The sequence below is a fragment of the Xiphophorus hellerii genome, chromosome 2, assembly GCF_003331165.1.
Source record: "Xiphophorus hellerii strain 12219 chromosome 2, Xiphophorus_hellerii-4.1, whole genome shotgun sequence".
Lineage (NCBI taxonomy): Eukaryota > Metazoa > Chordata > Actinopteri > Cyprinodontiformes > Poeciliidae > Xiphophorus > Xiphophorus hellerii.
Window position 1 is genome coordinate 18,837,158 of NC_045673.1, and position 19,749 is coordinate 18,856,906.

Below are 19,749 nucleotides of genomic sequence, written 5' to 3' on the forward strand. Positions count from 1 at the left end.
TTTTTCAATTGTACTTGTAAGCTAAGAATGACAGATACAATTTATCAAGACAAAAAAAAAGATCTACCAGTTGCTCAGTTGACAAGCTTCTTTATATCTTGGTTTGTCTCTCCAGGTGGCAACAGCCCTAAAAAAGTTGAAGGATCTGGGTTTGATCCATGCTGATTTGAAACCAGAAAACATCATGCTGGTGGATCCATCCAGGCAGCCATACAGAGTCAAAGTCATTGATTTTGGTTCAGCCAGCCATGTCTCCAAGGCCGTGTGCTCCACTTATCTTCAGTCCAGATACTACAGGTAAGAACAGCTGGCTGTTAATGCCCTGAAACACTTGGGATACGCCCAGTAAAGGGTGAAGACTGTGATGGTTATTACTGTATGATTCACTGGTCTCTGTTCATCCAAGTGACTGTTATCCAAGGTCACTCAGTTCAGACGTTTTCTGATACAGCCCACATTTATTAATGTAGAAAGAGCAAGTTGGCTTCTGGAAATAAGCTGAAATGACAACATAGAGTATGCCAAGAAAGGAGATTTACAGAGTAGAATCTTTTAAGAAAGACCAGCTTTTCTGTAATGTGAAACGTTCTAAAATCTGTCATGATAACTTGCCAGTGTACCAGTCCGAGTCATTCCCACAGCTAATACTTGTTTATGTGCATGTTTCCCACAGAGCTTAGCAAAGTCTTTTCTCAGCGTCGGTGTGTTTAGACCTCTCCTCTAATATAAACTGGACTGTATTGAACTGCATGCTCTGACTGGCAGTTTCCTGACAAGTCTTTCACTTTTCGTTCTTTGTTTGCTATCTCTCTACGTTCTTTTCTGCATGAATGCATATTTTTTATCTTTATCTCCGAGTGAATTCTTCCATTTCATCACACCCTATTTTCTGCTCCTCGTCTTTATAATCAAGAGTAACCAAAGTATCTATAAGGACAGTCATAAAATGTCATATCCTGCTTATGGGTTAGGCTTTTAAACTTCAACTACAAACATTGTTGGGCAGAAAATGCCATAAAATTTTAAGCCTGAAGCTTATAAGCCCATATTTTTATGCACAGTAAATTGAGCCCCCGGTTTAATTAGAAATAAATTAGACTATAAAAAAGCAAAAAAAAAAAAAGAAACATAGTTTTGCTATTAGATTCTTTCCATTTTGAAGTGCGTTGTAAAATTTTGCTGGTGTTGCATGTTTATTGAGGCCTAAAATATTTGAAAGTCAAAGTATTTTGCTAATTAACCACACAGCAGTAGGCTGGAAATTTAATTTATCTGTATTCCTGCTTGGACATTTCACCAACTGTTCCAGTGAAGCCTCGGAAAGTCTGCAAACATTGCACAATCTATTACACATGCGGAGAATGTCGACAGCAAATGCACAGCACACACCCTGCGCTCCACTTTTTGGCTGGTTTTATTACTCTGTAAGGAACAAAGAAGTTCCTCTGTTGTTCTAACTTAAATTTCTGCTAGTTTTGATCTGATAGGGACTTGAAATTTAGACCTTCCTGCTCTGATGCAACTTCTCTTGAGCTAAAATCTAAAGCGACAAGGCTTGCAGCACTGAAATGCCAGCAGCAGTGGTGTGGGGAAACTTCCTTATTTTGTTAGCATGAGCAGGTCTCTCCCTAGACCTTCCTCTTTTTGAGTGCTGAGGCTTAGTGTGGCACATAGCTCTTATGTAACATGAAGGATTTGCTCTGCATTTGACCCGGTTAAATGCGTATGAGTGTGCGCTCATACGTGTCTGTGTGTGTGTTTTTTGTCTTAAGCTGTGTTGGCAACACTGAGATCATAGTTCAGTTAAAAACAGGCTGGCACTGAGACTCGGGGAGGTCACTGAGGACACAAGAGGCTAGGGAAGAATGTGGTTTATGAAAACCCCACATTTAGATCCAGGAAAAAACATTCTGGCATTTCTCTCTTGGTGTTTGTGTTTTTGGGTGTGTTCATATGTCTGAGTTGATGCAGAGAATGGAAAAAAATGGGCTTGCCGTGCCTGTTACGTACTGCATTCTAATATTTTTCCCATTAAATTATGTCTGATATGATAAATGTCTTGTCTAATTTCAGAAAATTTCACTTTAAACTACCAAAATCATTGTGACATGTGTAAGCTACATTAAACTATTAAGGTTCACAAACTGCACCGATTGCAGTTTTCTGGCCAGTTGCAGATGACCAATTTTTTAAAAACCTGATCTGCTGATTCCAATTTTGTCCAGTCCCATTTTTTTGTCTGAAATGTTAGTAAATACAGCAAGAAGGTTGCTGAGTTGGTAACAGTGGGGTGACTGTTGTTACCTGCAAATGTGCAGACATGACCTAGTGGGTTGGTCTGTCAATCAAACCTCTCACGAGAGAGCAGGAGAGAAGAGTGGTTGATTTTTATACCTTTGTTGAGGTAGATAAGATCAGATTCACATGTAAGTATCGGCCCAGCTCCTAAAATTAAGGAAATCTGCACCGATAAATTGGCTGGCTGATAAATCGGTGCACCTCTATCACAAAAAAACACTTTCATAATGAACTAATATATTTTACAGCTACTACTAAAGTTTGATAAAACTAGAAATGTGAACTTTCTGAATTCTAATAAAGGTACTAAGTGAACTCCTATACGCATCTAAGATATAGAGGAGAAAAATATAAAAATTTTGCCTGTCCAAAATTAGATGTAACAAATGTGACCAAAATCCTTGTTTTTGTGTTTTTTTCTGTATGCGAGGAATACAGATATAATAAAGTATCGTGTTGACACTTGGTAACCGGTTGTCATTCATCTTGTTTCCATTTTTACAATGTTGATAGTGTCTTGTTGTTATCTGCTGCACTTTGTACTCGTCTGTGTTTTTATGAAAGGGTGACTTTATGTATGCAGAAACCGATAGTGCTTGCTTTGTTGTATCGCTCTGGGAGGTAGAAGTCCATATTCTCACATGCAAGACAAACTGTTTTAGTTGTCATTTTTATTTCATGTTATTTAAATATCGGGTGGCTAGGAAAAGGGGTTTGCATGATACAATGTTCTGGTGAGCATCTGAACTGTATTGTTGCATGATGAAGGTTCACAGAATGCAAGTCTCAATGCAGTGAGGCCTGGAACACTTCTTATTTCATTTTCTTTCTTTTTCAACTAGTCTGGATTTTCCCTGGTTTTTCCAGAACTATTTATTCAGGCAAAGTTTTTGAACACACTCATTAAAGCTCAAATGTGAGTTCAAAATGTAAACTGAAATTTAAGTGTGGGTTTGCAACCTTCACTAGTTTTTTGAAGTTTTTTTTATGGTTCTTTTGAAGTATGGAGCACATGTATTTATGGTTAGAAAATGTTTTAAGTGAATACATTGTTTGCCTCTTGTAGTGTCTAACAATGGATATGTCATCAGCACAAACATTGTGCTTTCTAATTATGGATCTGTTTTCACTGGTTTGTGCAGCTCTTCAGTGGTTACCATTATTGTTAACCATACTGTGGTTCTCTTCCATATTAAACTGGAGCTTACAGCAGCAGTAAATTTACCCGATTGCTTTATTATAGGGTTGAGCAATAGGATGATAATAGATAATGAAGGATTATAGGGATCCTACAAAGTTTGGAAAGAAGAGAATTAAAATATTTTAAATGTTGGGATGTGGATATTGAACTTTGAGCACTTAAAGCGGTGAGACAGATCACAGTTTGAAAATACAAGGGTTTTCATACAAGTTCTTCTTTCCATTCTCTCATTTATTATTGCATCTATTGACCTATCTGCTCACTGATCTTTTCCTCTGCATTCTTTCCTCACTGCTCTTTCAGATTTTTTCTTTATATCCTGACCACTCTAAGAATATCAGCCAAAAATCCAGAGTAAGCTTTTAAATTTATTCTTTAGGACTGAAAATGTGTCTGAGTCTGGAAAAGTTTGGAATTTTGACATGAGAAATGCATCAAAATCTTTTCAACAAAATGTGAGGAGGATTTGCTTAACAAAATGATTTTGATATTGTCCTTACAATATCAGTCTTCACAATATTTATATAGCTAGATACTGTTTGATGTTCGATAATTGTTGACATATATTTCAAGAGTTATGAGCTTGCATACTAATTCATTATCCAGCCAAATTGACAGAGTCTTGTGGCAGCAGATGCTCACAGCAGACACAAATTATGTTGCCCAAAATGCTACAGGTCACACAGTGATTGAAGGTAGATGAGAAACAGAGGGAAGAAGAAAATGTTAGATATGGCGACTGATATTTACTATTAACACCTTTGCAAAATTTTCTCAAATTGTATTGCACTACTATTGATATACTGCTTCTTTTTTTGTTTGTTGTATAGGCTGTTTAAGATTGTTTTTGTCATTTTACTTTAATTGGATCCAATAAATGTCATTTTATGCAAGCAGTGCTTTCAATTGAAATACTGCTTTTAGTTTGGTTAGACCGCCTGAGACTGAGTGTACTTTAGGTACTGTGTACTAAATGTCAGTTGTCCTTAACAAAAGTTAGTAAAATTGAACAAACAATAAAACTTGTTAGAAATGTTTAATGACCTAAATCCTTGGAAAGGTCTACTTTTTATGTAGTGAAAAACTGATAAAACTGAGTGTGATTTTTTTTTTAATGCTTTGTAAAAAGCATAAAAATAATATACTTTTATTTCAGGGCCTGTCCCTTCTTTATCCTTGAGGGGTTTTTTTTAGCAATTGATGTTTACCAGAAGAAAAACTCCTACTTCTACTTTGCTGTACTTGTGAAGTTATGAAGGAAATTTATGAAGAACTTAATTGGATCCACCTCCCAGAAGACTCCTGTTGGGGTTTTTTTTTGTCTTTTGGACTCATTTTGTTATTCTGTCTTCCATTCTGATAATTTACATACAGTAAAATAATATTTAAATAATAAAATTAACAAATTTTTTGTATGCATATTGAAGAAATTTTTTAATTGATCAGGTTTGCTGAATTTGCTCCTATATATTTTTTTAAGCATTCTAAAAAAATGTTAAGCTAGATTAAGGTTGTACCATTTGTACATAGAAAAAAATTATAAGCGTCCTGTGAAGTTGAAAAGCTAAATTTATTGAAGGATCTTCCTGCTTAGTCTCTGAAGGTAAAGAGGAAATAAGCTGGTAGGATCTTGATCTGTTTGCTGAATTGTTTTGTTAGTGTTGCGCATCAGGTATAGTGTTGCTCAGGAGATTTTCAGTGCTCGTCATGCTCAACTGTCGCTGCCATGGTAGCAGGGCTTGATGAGGTGGCTCGTCTGTCCTACGGAGGCCAGTGACGTAAAACTACCCACAATGAAAACAGAGCAGAGGCCTTTATTAATAATTAATGTTCAGAGATCAGGTGGAAGAGAAGAAGGCTATCGTCTTTTGCAAGCTGACAGATTTGGACAGGTCGTGTTTAAGCTTTTCGTGATGTGATTTCTTAGTTACAGAGGTGTTGCTTTACTTTTTGTACCTTGTCTCATCACATTAACACAGCAGTATTTCCTCAGCTGTGTCGTGTAGGCATCTCTTTGTGTGCCAGCCTACATGTTTGTTTTCCAAGTATCCTCATGCAGATTTTTTTCCTTATGAAAAATTTTATTAGGAGTATTTACTCAATATTTCATGCAAAACAGTGTTACAGAAAAACAAAGGGAAATCTAGAATTTCTTTTTTATTCTGCTTGAAAGTGAAACTGTGGAAAATTATGTTGCAAAGTTTGTTGATTTGTGTAGTGGGATCCTGTTTGGTTATGATTGTCAGTGGAGAAACATAATGTGACGCTGGACGCTAACAGGCTGCGTTTAAAGTGTGTTTACAGTGCGCAATAATGGAAACATACGCGCTCGCTGGAAGAGGCCTGTTTATGTAACATGTTGGCAGGCTCTCTGCTTTTTACTTGCTTTGTTTTTTTCCCTGTCCTAAAACTGTCAAGTTTTTCTTTATATTTCTGTTTTTGGATTACCTAATTTTTTGAGACTTTTGTGCTCATTTCCATGCATTCATTCAAATCCAGTTTTTCTTGTCGCTCCCAGTCAAACTGTTTTGACTGGAGCATCGAGATTAAAAAAATCATTCAAACTACTGAGCCTGAAGCTTTGGCGTGGACTTGTTTACTGGTCATAATTTAATTTGACTGTCAAACTTTTACTGGACATCTCTTAGTCAGGCATCTTCCAATTGCGATATAAATCTGCATGAGCAAGTTTATTTTTCAAGCTCTTAGATGAGGTTGAGCTCTGCTTTTAGTCAGAAATCATAAAGGAAAATAACTGGCTCTTTGTTGCTGCAACGGAGTAGCACTCCACTGTCATCTATCAAAGATTAAAAGTGGTAAATAATGGATGAGTGACCAGCTTCTCTTTCAGGTCTCTTTTGACAGTTTGAAATTGGCTGTTAAGCAGAGGTTTTAAACATCCTGAAAAGAGGAAGCTTTGTAGTGATACAATCAGGTTTTTCTAGGCCATTTACTAGGGTTGTAAAAACAAGGCATATTTAGTGATTATCAGCACTTCAAAATATTATTCAAAGATTGTCATTTGCGTTCAGATCGACACAAAAATGCCAACGTGGTCTCCCTAAGTTATCGTCCTCCTTTGGGATAGTGCAGCAATGGCATTGACACTTCCCATCCCTGCTGCAGCCCACCTGAACATTCATGGCTGAGAATAAAACAAGTTTTTTGCTAAAAGTTTTAAAACTTCACCAAAATAAGAGCCCAGACTTTCTCAGTATATGGTCATGATTTCCATTCATTGAGTTTGTAGGAGCTGTAGATGGGTGTGAAACTTCTAACTAGGATCTGCATATTATTTATTTCCAAACCTTTTGTTGTGTAATTCCTCAGCAAAAATGCTCCTCCCCTAACATGCTTCTACTTCATCGTAAAAACATTTATTACGTCAGTTGGTTTTGGGTGTGTCCTAACCTTACCTGGTGGGAACTTCCTGGCATTGAACTTAAAACAATTTTTCTGTTAGATCTGTTGAAATTTATGCAGTAGATACATTTGTGATTAATAAGAGCTATACAAAATGTTCAATTTCAGTGGTTTTTACAATATTTTGGTCACCTATCAATCACCATGACTGTTGTGATGCAATGTTTGATGGGTTTGTATATTCCTAGTGGTATAGATCCATGCTCTGCATGCCAGCAATAATGCTAAATACTATATAAACAAAAACTAATTTGTGTTGAATTTTTGAATTATCAGTAATTTAAATTTTTTCAGTTTTGCTTGTTTAGGAGTAAATTTAATATAAGTGAAATTCTACCATAAGGTTTGTTGGTGTTGGTAAGTCCATTTTAAAATGTTTAAATTGGTTTCTTTGCCAATCCAACTGTTCCCAAATTATTGCACAGAAGTTTTCCTCCACCGCTTTCTGGTCTGTTTTCAATTAAAATTGTAGCTTAAGGTTCTGGTTCATTGGCAGCGTCTTGAAAGAGCACGTTGCAGCCATTCTGGACAAAACCACTGGCTTTTCCATTTCAGGTCACATTTGCTCTCTGCCTGCATCGATTTGGTTGCTGCGCATGCAAGCTCGGTCTTGTGCAACTTGAGAAGCGCTCTCCCAAACGTAATGTTGTGGGACTTGTTTGATATGTGATAATCATGGATCAGCTTTGTCTGCGGGCGTTGAAGAACAAAGGCTCAGATGTCCTTTAGTAAGGCTTCTTATGTTGAACATCAGTAATGCTAATAGACGTGATGTCTGCTGTGTTGATTCTGTTAGCAGCTCACACCAGCAGGGTGTTGCCATATTGTATGCACTGTTTGTTCTTGTTATAGCTCTGTAGTGAGACTCGTTAGTTCTGGAACCTGGCCTGACAGCCCAACACTTGTGTGTGAGTATTTATAGTGTGTTATGTTGTAAGCTGTTAGCGCTCTGGAAAGCAGTAGTAGCGTATATGAATGTGGTTTCCATGACAGTGGTACAGCAAAGAATAACACCATAGGCACACACACTTGTTTCTTTTATCGCCTTCCTAAAAACTTTAGTTTTAACGGTTTGTTTGCCTGCTTCTCTATTTTTGCAGTCTGCACTTTAAAAACCACTTACTCCTCTTCAATTGCTTATTAGTTGGATGGCTTGCACTTTGAATCCCAAAAAGTTTTTGTTTGGTCACAGTCCACCACTCAAAACTACAGTGAATACCATAGACTTTGTACTGCGGATGTCTTCAAGGAAACCTATTGTGCAGAATTCACATTTTCCATGTTTTTGTACTTCCATTTGGACCTTTACTGTTTCTAAAAACAGGCCAAGCTCTTTAAAAAAACAAACACGCAGCCAGTTTTTAGCAATAAATTAATGTTTCCTGGTGTCTTGAAAATGATCCATTTTAAAAACCTTCAGATGTAATGTCACAAATCAGCAGGCACTGCCCCTCACCTAGCAAACCCCGTCCGTTACCTAGCAACCCCAACAAATCTCAGCCTGTTACCTAGCAACCCAAGCTTAGCTCCAGCACATTTGGTCACCTGGTTTTACTGTTGTACAATGGACAAGTGATTTGGTTGTTGACTTGTCATTCAGAAACCACTTCCTGCATTCTTGTTGGTTGTGCAGGAGGCTCTTCTGCTTTTCAAAGATGCATGCTTATATAATTGTGTAACTGCTTGCAGCCATTTTCGCATGCGAGTGTAAATGTTGACCTGGGGGGCGTGGCCAAAAGCTGCTTGTTTGGATTTAAAGTGACAAGATGCCCTAAAACATTCGGAAAGGATCTCAAAATGGGCAGAGCTGACCAAACTGAAATCTCATTATTCAAGAAAGATTTTGTGCAAAAAATGCAATGATTTATGTAATTAATAGACCTAGAATAGACCTAACATGTTCAAGGAAACATAATAGGTCACCATTAATTTCTTGGGCAGTCTTTCATTGAACTCTTTGTGTTTCATAACTGAACTTGTTCCTCCTACAACAGCAGTAGGAAATGAGTCCAGTCTAATTTCCTTCAGGCCAGGGAGGGTTGTGTGAAATGGTTGGGTTTGAAGTCTGCAGCTGTGTCTGCAGGCACGTATAGAGTCATCCACCTGTATCCACGGAGAATAATGGCCGACGGGCTCTGTATTTAACCCTGCATTACTGCCTTGCGTCCAGTGGTTGCTGGGAAACGAGCGTTTCCCCTGTGGTCACCACAGCAGAGGTTGCTATTTGTGGAACTGTTGCTCAGCTGCTGTATCCTCGTCTGAAAGTTTATCGTTTTCTCACACCAGTTTACACGACACTTACACTGCAGGACTACGAGTCTCACAAATTTAGAGACAGCAACAGTTGGATGTAGTCAAAACTGTAATTGTTTGCAATTTATTGGAAATCATGTAGCATGTAACACTGTATAGAATAAAAATCAGTAGTATTTTCAATAATGCAACTGCTGTATAAATGTCCAGAGATACCTCTCTGTGTGTGTAGAAGCAAATCTTTTTGATGGAAATGTTGCATTAATATTTCATTTGTACATTAGAGAAAGACGAATGAAATGATTCTGCTAGCCTTGGTAATGTTTAAAGTTTTTTGGTTGCGTTCAAATTTGTTTTCTTAACATAATTTATATACTCTGAAGTAAAAAAAATGCTAATTTGTGTAGTTTTTGTCCCAAAAAAGTGGAATTTGATTTGCATATTTTCGATGTCTGTAAAGATATAGGAATGGAAAATGATGTGGAAAAATATTTTGTATAGCATGGCTTTATTCACTGTTGAGTTGTACAGAAGGTTGTTCTAGCTTCCCTTCACTCCTTGCTTCCTTTCTTTTTTCCTTGTTTGAAATATTTCTCCCTCACTTGCTTTCTTGAATCCTGTCCTTACTGTCTTTCTTCCTTCCTTGCTTGCTTCATTTCCTTTTTTCTCACTTCTTTCCCCCTTTACTGGTCCATTTTCTTTTTTGCTTCCTTACTTCCTCCCTCTTTCACATTTCAAGTTTCACCACTACCATGCCTTTCTACCACATATTCATATTCAACTATAATAGTGAAAAAAAGCGTAGGAAACGTCAACCAGTTGAATCCGGTGAAGTGTAAGGTTTAGAGATGAGACCTTGTGTGACATCTTGTTTTTCCTGGTTTTCCTTTGCAGGTTCTAATCCTTTTTCTGCTTTGATAAGTGATAAAAGCCTGTGAGAAACCTGTAGATTTGCATTTCTCTCTATTTGTTGCTGATTAGTTTTCTGCTTCTCTGTTCCTGCAGAGCTCCAGAGATTATTTTGGGCCTGCCATTTTGTGAAGCCATTGACATGTGGTCGCTTGGCTGCGTTATCGCTGAACTCTTTTTGGGCTGGCCTCTTTACCCCGGAGCGCTGGAATACGACCAGGTAACACCTCCTCACAAAAACACACACATACACAATCAGAGTGGAGATAAGGGAGACCCTTTTAGTGTTTATTATTTGTTCAGGGTATTTCTCGCGCTGTGTGACTGAAGTTTAACAAACTAAACAAAATATTCATCTGCAGATCAACCGGGCAGAGCAAATCAGGAAATTGTCCTTGCAGTGTGTGATTATCTTCCCATAAAGGGCATAATGTGTGGTCTAAACTGCACAACTGGGACTCAAACTGAATCCCCAGGCAAGAGAGCGGGAGCATGGGAAAAGGCCCCTGTTACATTCACAGAAGGGAACTGTATCATCATGTGTTTAGATATACACAACTCAGAAGATTTAGGATTATTATAGGCCTAATTAAAGAGTGTAATAACAAACTTAGACACCTGTTTGGTTGCTTTAAATCTAGAAAACAAGCACTTGTTCAGAAGCTCAGCTGATGTGTGAAATACAATGTTTATTCTGGACCTTTTGTTTATTTATTGGCGTTTCCAGTGCGTGTTATTTCCTCTATCCGTTTGAGTGGTAATCAGTCAGAGATGGTACCCTCGCTGAGCCTTGAAACAGGCCATGTCAGGACACACTCTTGCACGCCCACATGAGCACACTGAGCCCCCAAAAGCATGCCGTTCTATGCCAAGGCTCACTGTGGTTCCACTCTACACAGCAAAATGTATTTATAAACATAAGCCCGATGGTAGACGTGTGCACATTTGTGTACGCACACACATGCTAGCACGTGCACACACTCTGGTTCCCATTCAGTGCATCATCAGCAGGTTCTCAGTCCAGTGCTCTCTGGTCAGTCTTTGTGTTTGTTCTAGGCTGTAGACATGTGCAAGTTCTCACACACACACACACATCATGAAACCTCATTTCAGCTATTCTGTAATAATTTTATTGTTGTGAGGTTTATGAAAACTTAGAAACCAGAAATGTTATTGAATTTTGAATTAGATTTCTAAAATGCTATCAAGAATCTTTGGTGCCTTTAAAGTGCTTTAGTTATAAAACACAGAACAGACCTATTCCCTTTCTCATCCAGCAAGGTAAGCGTCATTTAGCTTTAGGTGACATTAACAGCTTTGTCTAAAGTGTATGCTACTAGGATGGTAATGAGGGGTAATGTTTTAGGATAAAATTAGCAAAAATAGCAGCAAATCAAAATTTTTTGGACTTAAAGTAAATTTCACTTATTACTCCAAACTCTGGATCACAAAGCACAACATTAATTAAAACTCTGAGGTTTTATTTATTTATTAGATATTTCTAAAAACGGACAAGTTGCTCAAATGATGACCAACTAATAAAAATAGATTTCCTTTGAGTCTGCCAGCTTTATGTTGTAGGTAAGCTATGTTTTTTTTGTTGTTTTTTTTATCAGTTTGGGTTGTTTTTGAAGTTACTGGGGAAAATAAAATCTCTTTTGCAAGTCACTCATGTTCACTCATGTTTTGTTCTATACCAGCCTTTTGACCTCACTGTGAAAGCAAGATGTCTGTACTTTCTTACATGGATTAATTGATCAAAATGGCAGAGGGAGCCCACAAGTTTTGATCGTATTGCTTACTTTCTTACTTTCGTATTCGTTACTTTCATTTACATTTTCAAGAGGAACAAAGTTTTAAATATTGCTTAGATTACCACTTACAACTTTATTTTTCTTAATTTCTTGGTTTCAAGCAACTCAGAGGTGGCTTGAAATTAGTTTCAAGCCACCTCTGAAAACCAGGCATATCTTGTGTGCTTGGTTTTCTTCCTTACTGGGCACCTTTACCTTGCTCAAAATGTGTGTCTGAGCATTGGTAAGTTTGAAATGCAAGAAATTCTAATTAGAGAAATAGTATGAGGTTAGACTTTTACCACCAATTTATCAGAGATTGAAACTGTCCAGCAAGTCTAAACCAATTTTCCTTAAATCGCCTGCATGCCATCATTTTCAGTCTACTAACACATCAACCACTTGCATGTATTTTGATTCAAGTTGTTTTGAATTGGTTAAAATTCAGAAAAGGGTGGCATCTGCTTTGGTGCATAGATTAGGATACAATTGTAATCTGATTTATTCTGATGGCTTTAAAACTGCTACATCTTTTTATAAATAAATCCTGCAGCACACGGCTCAGTAGTAGAGCAGGTTCACCATATGCTAAGGGTATTTTGTTGAAATCCTTGGACTTCAAAGGAAACTGCAAATCACTATTGCCTGATCAGTGCACTGCTTTTATGTGTTGTTTAGTTGTCAACATGGTGAGAAACACAGGCACTATTGTGAGCTTGAACTAACCATTTACTTACTTTGAGTAGCTATGAAGGTTTACCAGCAGTTTCTATTTTTTGTGTGAGAGTCATCAACCTAAATAGGGAGTGAGGCATAAAATTTCCAATCAGAAAAATAAAGATATGTTAAGCAAAATGTTGCGTGTTTACTGATTCTCTACTCTTATCTCGGACATCTATGCAAGTTGTGCAGGTTTGCATGTCTTTTAGAAATGACTGTATGGGCTGCAGTGATGGCGCAGGGGTAAAGCACAACCCACGTATGGAGGTCTTAATCCTCGACACAGACGTCACAGGTTCAAGTCCCGGCCTGATGACCTTTGCCACGGCTTCCCCCTCTCTCATTACCCACTTTCCTGTCTAACCACTCTCAAATAAAGACTGCCTAAGCAAAACAAAACAAAAAACAACTTTAAAATATGACTATGACGGATTACATTATCAAAGTGTAACTAATCTGATTCAGCGACTCAAATTCAGGTTGATTATCTGAAAGTGTTTTTTTGCTTCTCTCCTTTTCTCACCATCTCTTCTTCCCCTTCCTTTCTACGCTCCGTTTCCTCCATGTCGCTCTGCTCAGATCCGGTACATCTCTCAGACGCAGGGACTGCCTGCAGAGCAGCTGCTCAACAAGGGGACAAAGACCACGCGTTTCTTCACCAAAGAATCGGACTCTCCCTACGCCTCCTGGAGACTAAAGGTTTGTGGTTCACATTGCACAAATAAGCACAAACACACCATTATTAAAACTCCCTGGTGATATAGGGGCTCAGCAGGATGGATATCAGAGAAGAGTAAAATTTGAAGAGGATATTTACTAGAAATTCTTCAGTCTACCAGTAGGAAACGGGTTGCATGAGCTTGTCAAAACAGGACAGAGCCAGAACAGCCTGCGGAAAGCTCACCAAAGCACCAAGCTATGTTGAGACTGTGCTGAGCTTCCTCTGTATCAAGTTGAAGTGAATTTCAGCTTATCTCTGTCTGATATGTCAAGTAAAGACCCAGTACAAACCCTGTGATTAAGCAGATTTACATGCAGATGCTGAGTGTGAGAAACATTATCTGACATTCTGAAGCGTGTGACCTCTCACTGCTCACCAGTGATACTAATCAAGTGTCTTTCAACATTTTGCAAAATATTGCTATATAACCTTCACTTGTGCTTATTCACACTTGTGTGAAAATAGCTTACAGGGGAAAAAAACACACTAATCTAAATACAAATTCTCACCCGCTACACTTCATAACCCTGAGGTTATTGACCTTTATGTCCGGCACTTTTTCTACAGACGACAGAGGAGCATGAGAAGGAGACAGGACTTAAATCCAAAGAGGCCAGGAAATACATCTTCAGTTGTCTGGATGACATAGCACATGTAAGTCCAACAAGACAAAGCTACAAAGTGGTGAATCTACTCTGAAAAAACAAATTTTAAGATGTAGATTAAAAAAAAAAAATCACCTTGGTAATTTTTGAGAGTAAAATGTTTTCCTTTCACACCACAGGTAAACTTGGTGTTGAGTCCTGATACCAGCGACATGCAGGCAGAGAAGGCAGACAGACGGGAGTTTGTGTCTCTCCTTAAGACCATGCTACTGATCGACGCCGAGGACAGGACGGTTCCATCGAGCGTCCTAAATCACCCATTCCTCACCATGACTCATCTACTGGACTACCCCCACAGCAACCAGTAAGGAGGTTTATCTGCTTGCACAGCCTGTAATTCCTTGCAAAAGGATTTTACTGTTGAACTCTCCTTATTTCTCAAGTCTCAACCACAAACATTCGTGTTATTGGAATTTTTGTAATAAACCCAAATGCACAATCCCAATGATGAAACATGGCAGTGGCAACAGTATGTTGTGCGGACTTCTTTTTTTAAAATTCATAACAGGGAACCTAATAAGGCTTGTTTAGGAAAAGCTGACTGAAAATGCTCATCTCTGTATATGCAAAGCTGGCAGAGACCATGATTGTCACAATACTAAAACTGTATGCCAGAGCAAAATTGTTTTGAAGGCACATGGTTCTTTCTAGTTGAGAGCAAAAAAATATTTATTACAATATTTTAACCTCCTTAATTAGATAGAAGCTCACTAGTACGGGAGAATTCGGTCATAATTTATGAAAATGTATGACTTAATAATATCACATCCCTGTTTGGCAAAACAGGGCACACGATAAGGCTTAATCCTAAAATAAATTGTGTTTCAAAACAAACATGGATCTGGAGCATATAAAAATTTTTTATGACTGTTCAAACAAGGATTTGGTTTATAGAAATGTGCTAAGTAAGCAGCCTTGTACAATTCCTGTGTTTCTGGTAATAATTTTTGTAGTAATCAACCACAGCAGCAGGGTGGGTTGTATGGGTTTGTTTTGTTGCTTCACTGTTTAGTAGCTGACTGAGCCTTCAGCTGATTAACATTTTCCTGCATTAAGTTGTAATGCAGTAGAACAGAGCAAAGTGGGATTTGAAGCTTTGCAGCTACGGAGCCTCTCGATAGAGCTCAGACCGACAGAACAGAGTCATTGGGCTGTTCTGTATGAGAAGCACTATTTGTACAGTTAGCGTCAGATTATGTTGACCAGGAGGTTTACCATTTCACTGTTGCAGATAAAAAGAACTTTAATGATATTTTTATGTTCTTCTCAACCATAAGTGCCGTAGCCTTGGTTCAGCTAGCATACAGCTTCTGCCTGCATTTTTTAGTGAAAGTTCCTCTGAACAAGACTTTTGCTGTAAATGTGCATTTCTTTTAACCTCCTTGTTTTCTCACAGTGTTCAGTCGTCTTTCCGCATCATGGACATGTGCCACAACCGTCCCAGCACCGCCGTTTTTGATGCTTTGAACCAGAACACAATTCATCTGTCAAGACCCCCTCTAGCTCCTACTGGATCTTCTGGCCTTCCACTGGGCTACAGCACAATTCAGGTACATGTCCTACCCAGAAATAGTAACATTATGTGTGTTTAATAGTTTACTATAGTTTGAGCATAAGAATTAGTGAACCATATCAGTAGTTATTGTAGTGTTGGTTTCATTATTCAAAAGTTGATTCTTCTTCTTCCTCTTCTTCCATGTAAACTTGCACAATCCAGTCTATAACCCAATCTGCTCCATCCGTGTTGCATCCTGGGATAGCGCTAACAGGAAACGGGCAGTTTGGGTGCAGTGAGTCCTTCCCTCCTGCCCTCCTCCTCTGTCCTCCCACAATGCAAGGTATGCACACTCTGCAGGTTTCTTTCTACAGTGACTGTTTGCTTCTTTTGAAATTTGATTCAATAGAAAAAGGCTGGAAATGTTAAAATATTTATGTTCTTTTCAAAGGTAACCTTAATCAGCCAGCAACCTATTCTGTCCCCATGGTAACTCAAGCCCCTCCCATACAACCTCTACCAGTGAGACCTGGAGTAATAGCTCAGGTAAGATAAAGACTCAACCACGTTGTTGAGCTCAAACCTTGAGATCATATTGGCATTCCGGACCTAGAGTTCTAAATTTCATTAGACGAATAAAGTTTATTTGATGTCAGTTATCTTTCCTTCCGGTAGTTCTTCGTGTTTCAGTTTGCCATATTACTCTCTTGCAACATGTAACTGAACTGGGTGTGTGTTTTCTGCTTGTAACTTACAACTTCAGACTGTGGCAGTAAAGCAAATTATGAGGGCTTTGGAACATCCTTGTAAATAGGGACTGTAAATCCCTACAGCATGTCACCTTAAAGCATGTCAGCCATGCTTTAAGGTGATGTTGCAAACATTTGAAAAGTTTACTAATCTGCAAGTTTGACTCAGTAGAAGGCATTTTTTCCCTTCTCCTCTCTGCAGCAGGCCTGGTCTAGCCGAGGCCAGCAGCTTCTTGTCCCTACAGCGTGGCAGCAAATGACTCCTGTGGGGCCTCCACCCTCTCACCTGCCTCCACCACCTCCTCCCTCCCTCACCAGTGACACCGCGGCTGGACCACAGAGAATAAGCGACTGGGGGTGAGTCACCAAAATCTGAGTCATCAAAGTTTTTAAGTTTGGGAAAATCCCCACTTGTAAAAAATGACACTGAAAGGAAATTTATTGTATTTTTAACCAAATTATTTTAAAATCTTGTCAGTTTCGTTTGAGTTGAGACTTTGTTTTACCCATTCATTAGTGCACCAGATCATTGAAAATAATGTGTCGGATCTCCCCAAGGGATGGTGAGCTCACCTCCTAATGGCACCGTTAAAATCAAAGTTTTTATTTCCCTCGTTTCAGGAAAGCGCACCCACACAACACCCACTACAATGCAGTGATGCAGCAGCCGCTCCTGACCAACCAGATGCCAGCCCTTTCTGCACATCAGCCAATCAACATTGGCATAGCTCACGTTGTGTGGCCCCAACCAGCCAATAAACGGAACAGACAAGGGCACAACAGGTAAGGTTCTGATTCTGTCTCATGTATTCAAATATAGGCCACTCCAACATCAATTTTTAACTTGATGTATTAATTTTTTTTGCATAAAAGGAACCTGTCCCACCCCAACAACATCCACATTTCATCATGTCGGTCTCCCAAAATGGCTGACGTTGTCGGACAGGCAGTGTCAGGAAGAGGGCAGCCACAAAAAGAGAGGCCCCTGGTGGAATCCCAGCGACCGGAAATGAAAAAACCAACTGTGGAACAAGATGTCACAGAGCTGAAGGAAAACTGCTTTAAAGAGGCGATGGCAAGTGGAAACAGACGGGTCGATGTTCCGAGGGAGCCGATACGGGATGTGGCCGTGCTGATGGCCGACACGCCAAGTCCAGCTCCCAGCGTGATCAGCATCCGCAGTGATCTGAGTGATGAAGAAGATCAGGTGGGAAACGATGGTCGTCAGGGGTGCCATCTGAATCAGTGAGTATAAATATCACAAAAGAAGCTCCGTTACATTTACTTGATATTTGAACTATATTTTCATATGAAATAAAACCCTAATATTCCACCAACAGGTGTAAAGGAGAATGTGGATGTGAGGCTTGCAGAAACACCAGTGTGTCCATGGAGAGGGTGTGTTCTCTCAGCAGCCCCGACAGCAGCCTCAGCACCAGCTCGTTTGCCTCAAACTCTCTGCAGTCCAGCCCTTCAGTGTCACCGTGCAAGAGGCCCAACAGGTAGCGCTTTGATTGGATTAGCCCCGACGACCCAGAGACCAAAAACGAATTGCTAACACCCTACCCTAAATATTGACTAATATTGACATTAGTCAATATTTTTAAAAAACGTTTTTGACATCTCAGCACAGAATCATTTCGCATTCCGAGGCTACCATGCCTCTCAAAATGGTGGATATGCAGATGTACTATTTCTACTTGGCTCTTTATGAGATAACCAAAGTTGTAGTTTTCTTGATTTGGTTTGCGTTGTTAACATGGTCCTCAAATCTCTCTGTTCAGCATGTCTGAGGACGATGGCCATGAAAGTGGTTGTGACACGGTGGAAGGCTCGCCCTCTTCGGACACATCGACATCCCAGCGTGGCAACAACGCCTACCGTTACCTTAACAACAACAACCGCTCTCCTTTAGCTGCCGTGTTGGCACCCCTAACCTCTCCATCCGAGCAGGACCGGAGACCACGGGGCATCAGGACCATGGTAGTTCCACCGATGAGGGTCCAGACCAACAACACTCGCAACACGCAGGAGCGTGTCCAGAGAACAGGTCTGTGGAACAATGTTTTTTATTCGTTGATGAGTTTGCTGTGAAAATGTTAGTGATCTAACCCACCCAGAAACATGCTTTCTTTTTGACCACAAACGTTCCTCCTTCTCACTATCTGCCATGTGGTGTCACCTGTGCTTTGGCTGCATCTCCTTTGCAGGTCAAATGGAAGACGTAGGGTCTTACCGCCCCCTAGTGGGTCATAGAGGCTATAACAGGTGATCAAGAGACACCAGCAGAGATTTTAAGCTTATAGTCCCTTCACCTCATGGGTGCATCCCTGGAAGGCAAGCAGTTGGCATTGCCTGTCTTTTTAATGATTTTCCCTCTAATAAATATTGAGCTGTGTTCAGTGCAGGACTTTAAGAATTGTTTAGAATCCTTAATGTCACAATTCTGACTTGTCATTGTCTACTTAGTTAAGTAGGAGGAGAAAATTAGTAGTTTATTCTGAGAAGTACTGACAAATATTTTCTGAAACAGCTCAGTCTCTGAAGGGAAAGGTGGATGCATTTCATCTGGAGATGGGCTAAATATTATTTTTTCTCTCTCTGCTGGTTCTCGTTTTGCAGCAGCAAATGTTTCAGAGGACACTGATGTGAGATCAGTTTCTACCTTTCTGTTCTTGCCAGATTGTTGGTTGTAATCATTGAAGGTTTTAAACTGATACAGATCAGAGTCCATGGACTAAGTTGCTTTTCATGTGATCCCCTTTTCTGAGTGTCAATAATATATTTTTGTTTTCAAGGCTCTTTAAGTTCTTTGTTTACTTTTGAGATGCAGTGTTTGTTTCTGGATTTACAAAGGTTTAATCATTCTTCGGATATCGGGCTGAATTTTCACACTTTACAGTACACCAAGGACACTGCCATGTATTATTGTAGTTCTGCTCAAAACCTAATTCCTGGGTGATAACTGAAATTTTTTCCCATCAGTCTTTTTAGTCTGATGTAGAGATGCACCAATCTGGCTGACACTGATATCTAGTTTTCTTCAAGGTCTTTCTATTCCACACTCAAATAAAAGTCAACAGAAACACAAGGAATTACAAGGTCATCCTAATTTGTGTCTCAAAATGTTTGATTCTTGAGTAGCAAACATAATTATTCTTCAGTATTCTGCCTAAAAATCCCTGATTAGTTGATTAAATAAAAATGTGCAGAATCTACTGTCTAGTCGATATGACTGGTGCACTTCTAGTCCTATTGCCGTCTCTTTTTCAGATTGTTGTTTTTTTCCTCCTTTTTATGTTTTATTACTGGATCAAGATTTACCTCCTTGTTTCCCTCCTGCCTCAGAGTCCTGGTCCCGATCCAAAGGACGCTGCAGTCTCGTAGGGCAACAGAGCACTGCCTCTTCCGTCCCTCTCCTGCCATCCGCCCCCATCCTGCCGCGGCAGCAGAAGTTGACAGGGCAGCAGCACCATCTGGGCTTTGGTCAGGTTAGTTCAGGTTCTCTCCCTTCCTCTGTCT

At 39.3% G+C, this 19,749-nt stretch overlaps 1 protein-coding gene across 5 annotated transcripts in view; it reads left to right on the plus strand.

The window, feature by feature from the left end:
• The window catches only part of LOC116734744 (homeodomain-interacting protein kinase 3-like), a 30,078-nt gene that overhangs the window by 5,993 nt on the left and 4,336 nt on the right, over positions 1-19,749 (plus strand). For 3 of the 5 annotated variants that reach the window (XM_032586312.1, XM_032586311.1, XM_032586304.1), the window contains 14 exons: positions 116-297; positions 10,181-10,304; positions 13,177-13,296; positions 13,886-13,972; positions 14,103-14,287; positions 15,380-15,533; positions 15,701-15,821; positions 15,930-16,024; positions 16,430-16,584; positions 16,849-17,010; positions 17,101-17,472; positions 17,568-17,729; positions 18,012-18,277; positions 19,570-19,718. In XM_032586312.1, coding sequence (XP_032442203.1) covers positions 116-297; positions 10,181-10,304; positions 13,177-13,296; positions 13,886-13,972; positions 14,103-14,287; positions 15,380-15,533; positions 15,701-15,821; positions 15,930-16,024; positions 16,430-16,584; positions 16,849-17,010; positions 17,101-17,472; positions 17,568-17,729; positions 18,012-18,277; positions 19,570-19,718 — 2,334 coding nt within the window. The remainder of the gene's footprint in view (positions 1-115; positions 298-10,180; positions 10,305-13,176; positions 13,297-13,885; positions 13,973-14,102; positions 14,288-15,379; positions 15,534-15,700; positions 15,822-15,929; positions 16,025-16,429; positions 16,585-16,848; positions 17,011-17,100; positions 17,473-17,567; positions 17,730-18,011; positions 18,278-19,569; positions 19,719-19,749) is intronic. The other 2 variants (XM_032586313.1, XM_032586314.1) reach the window with 2 other exon arrangements.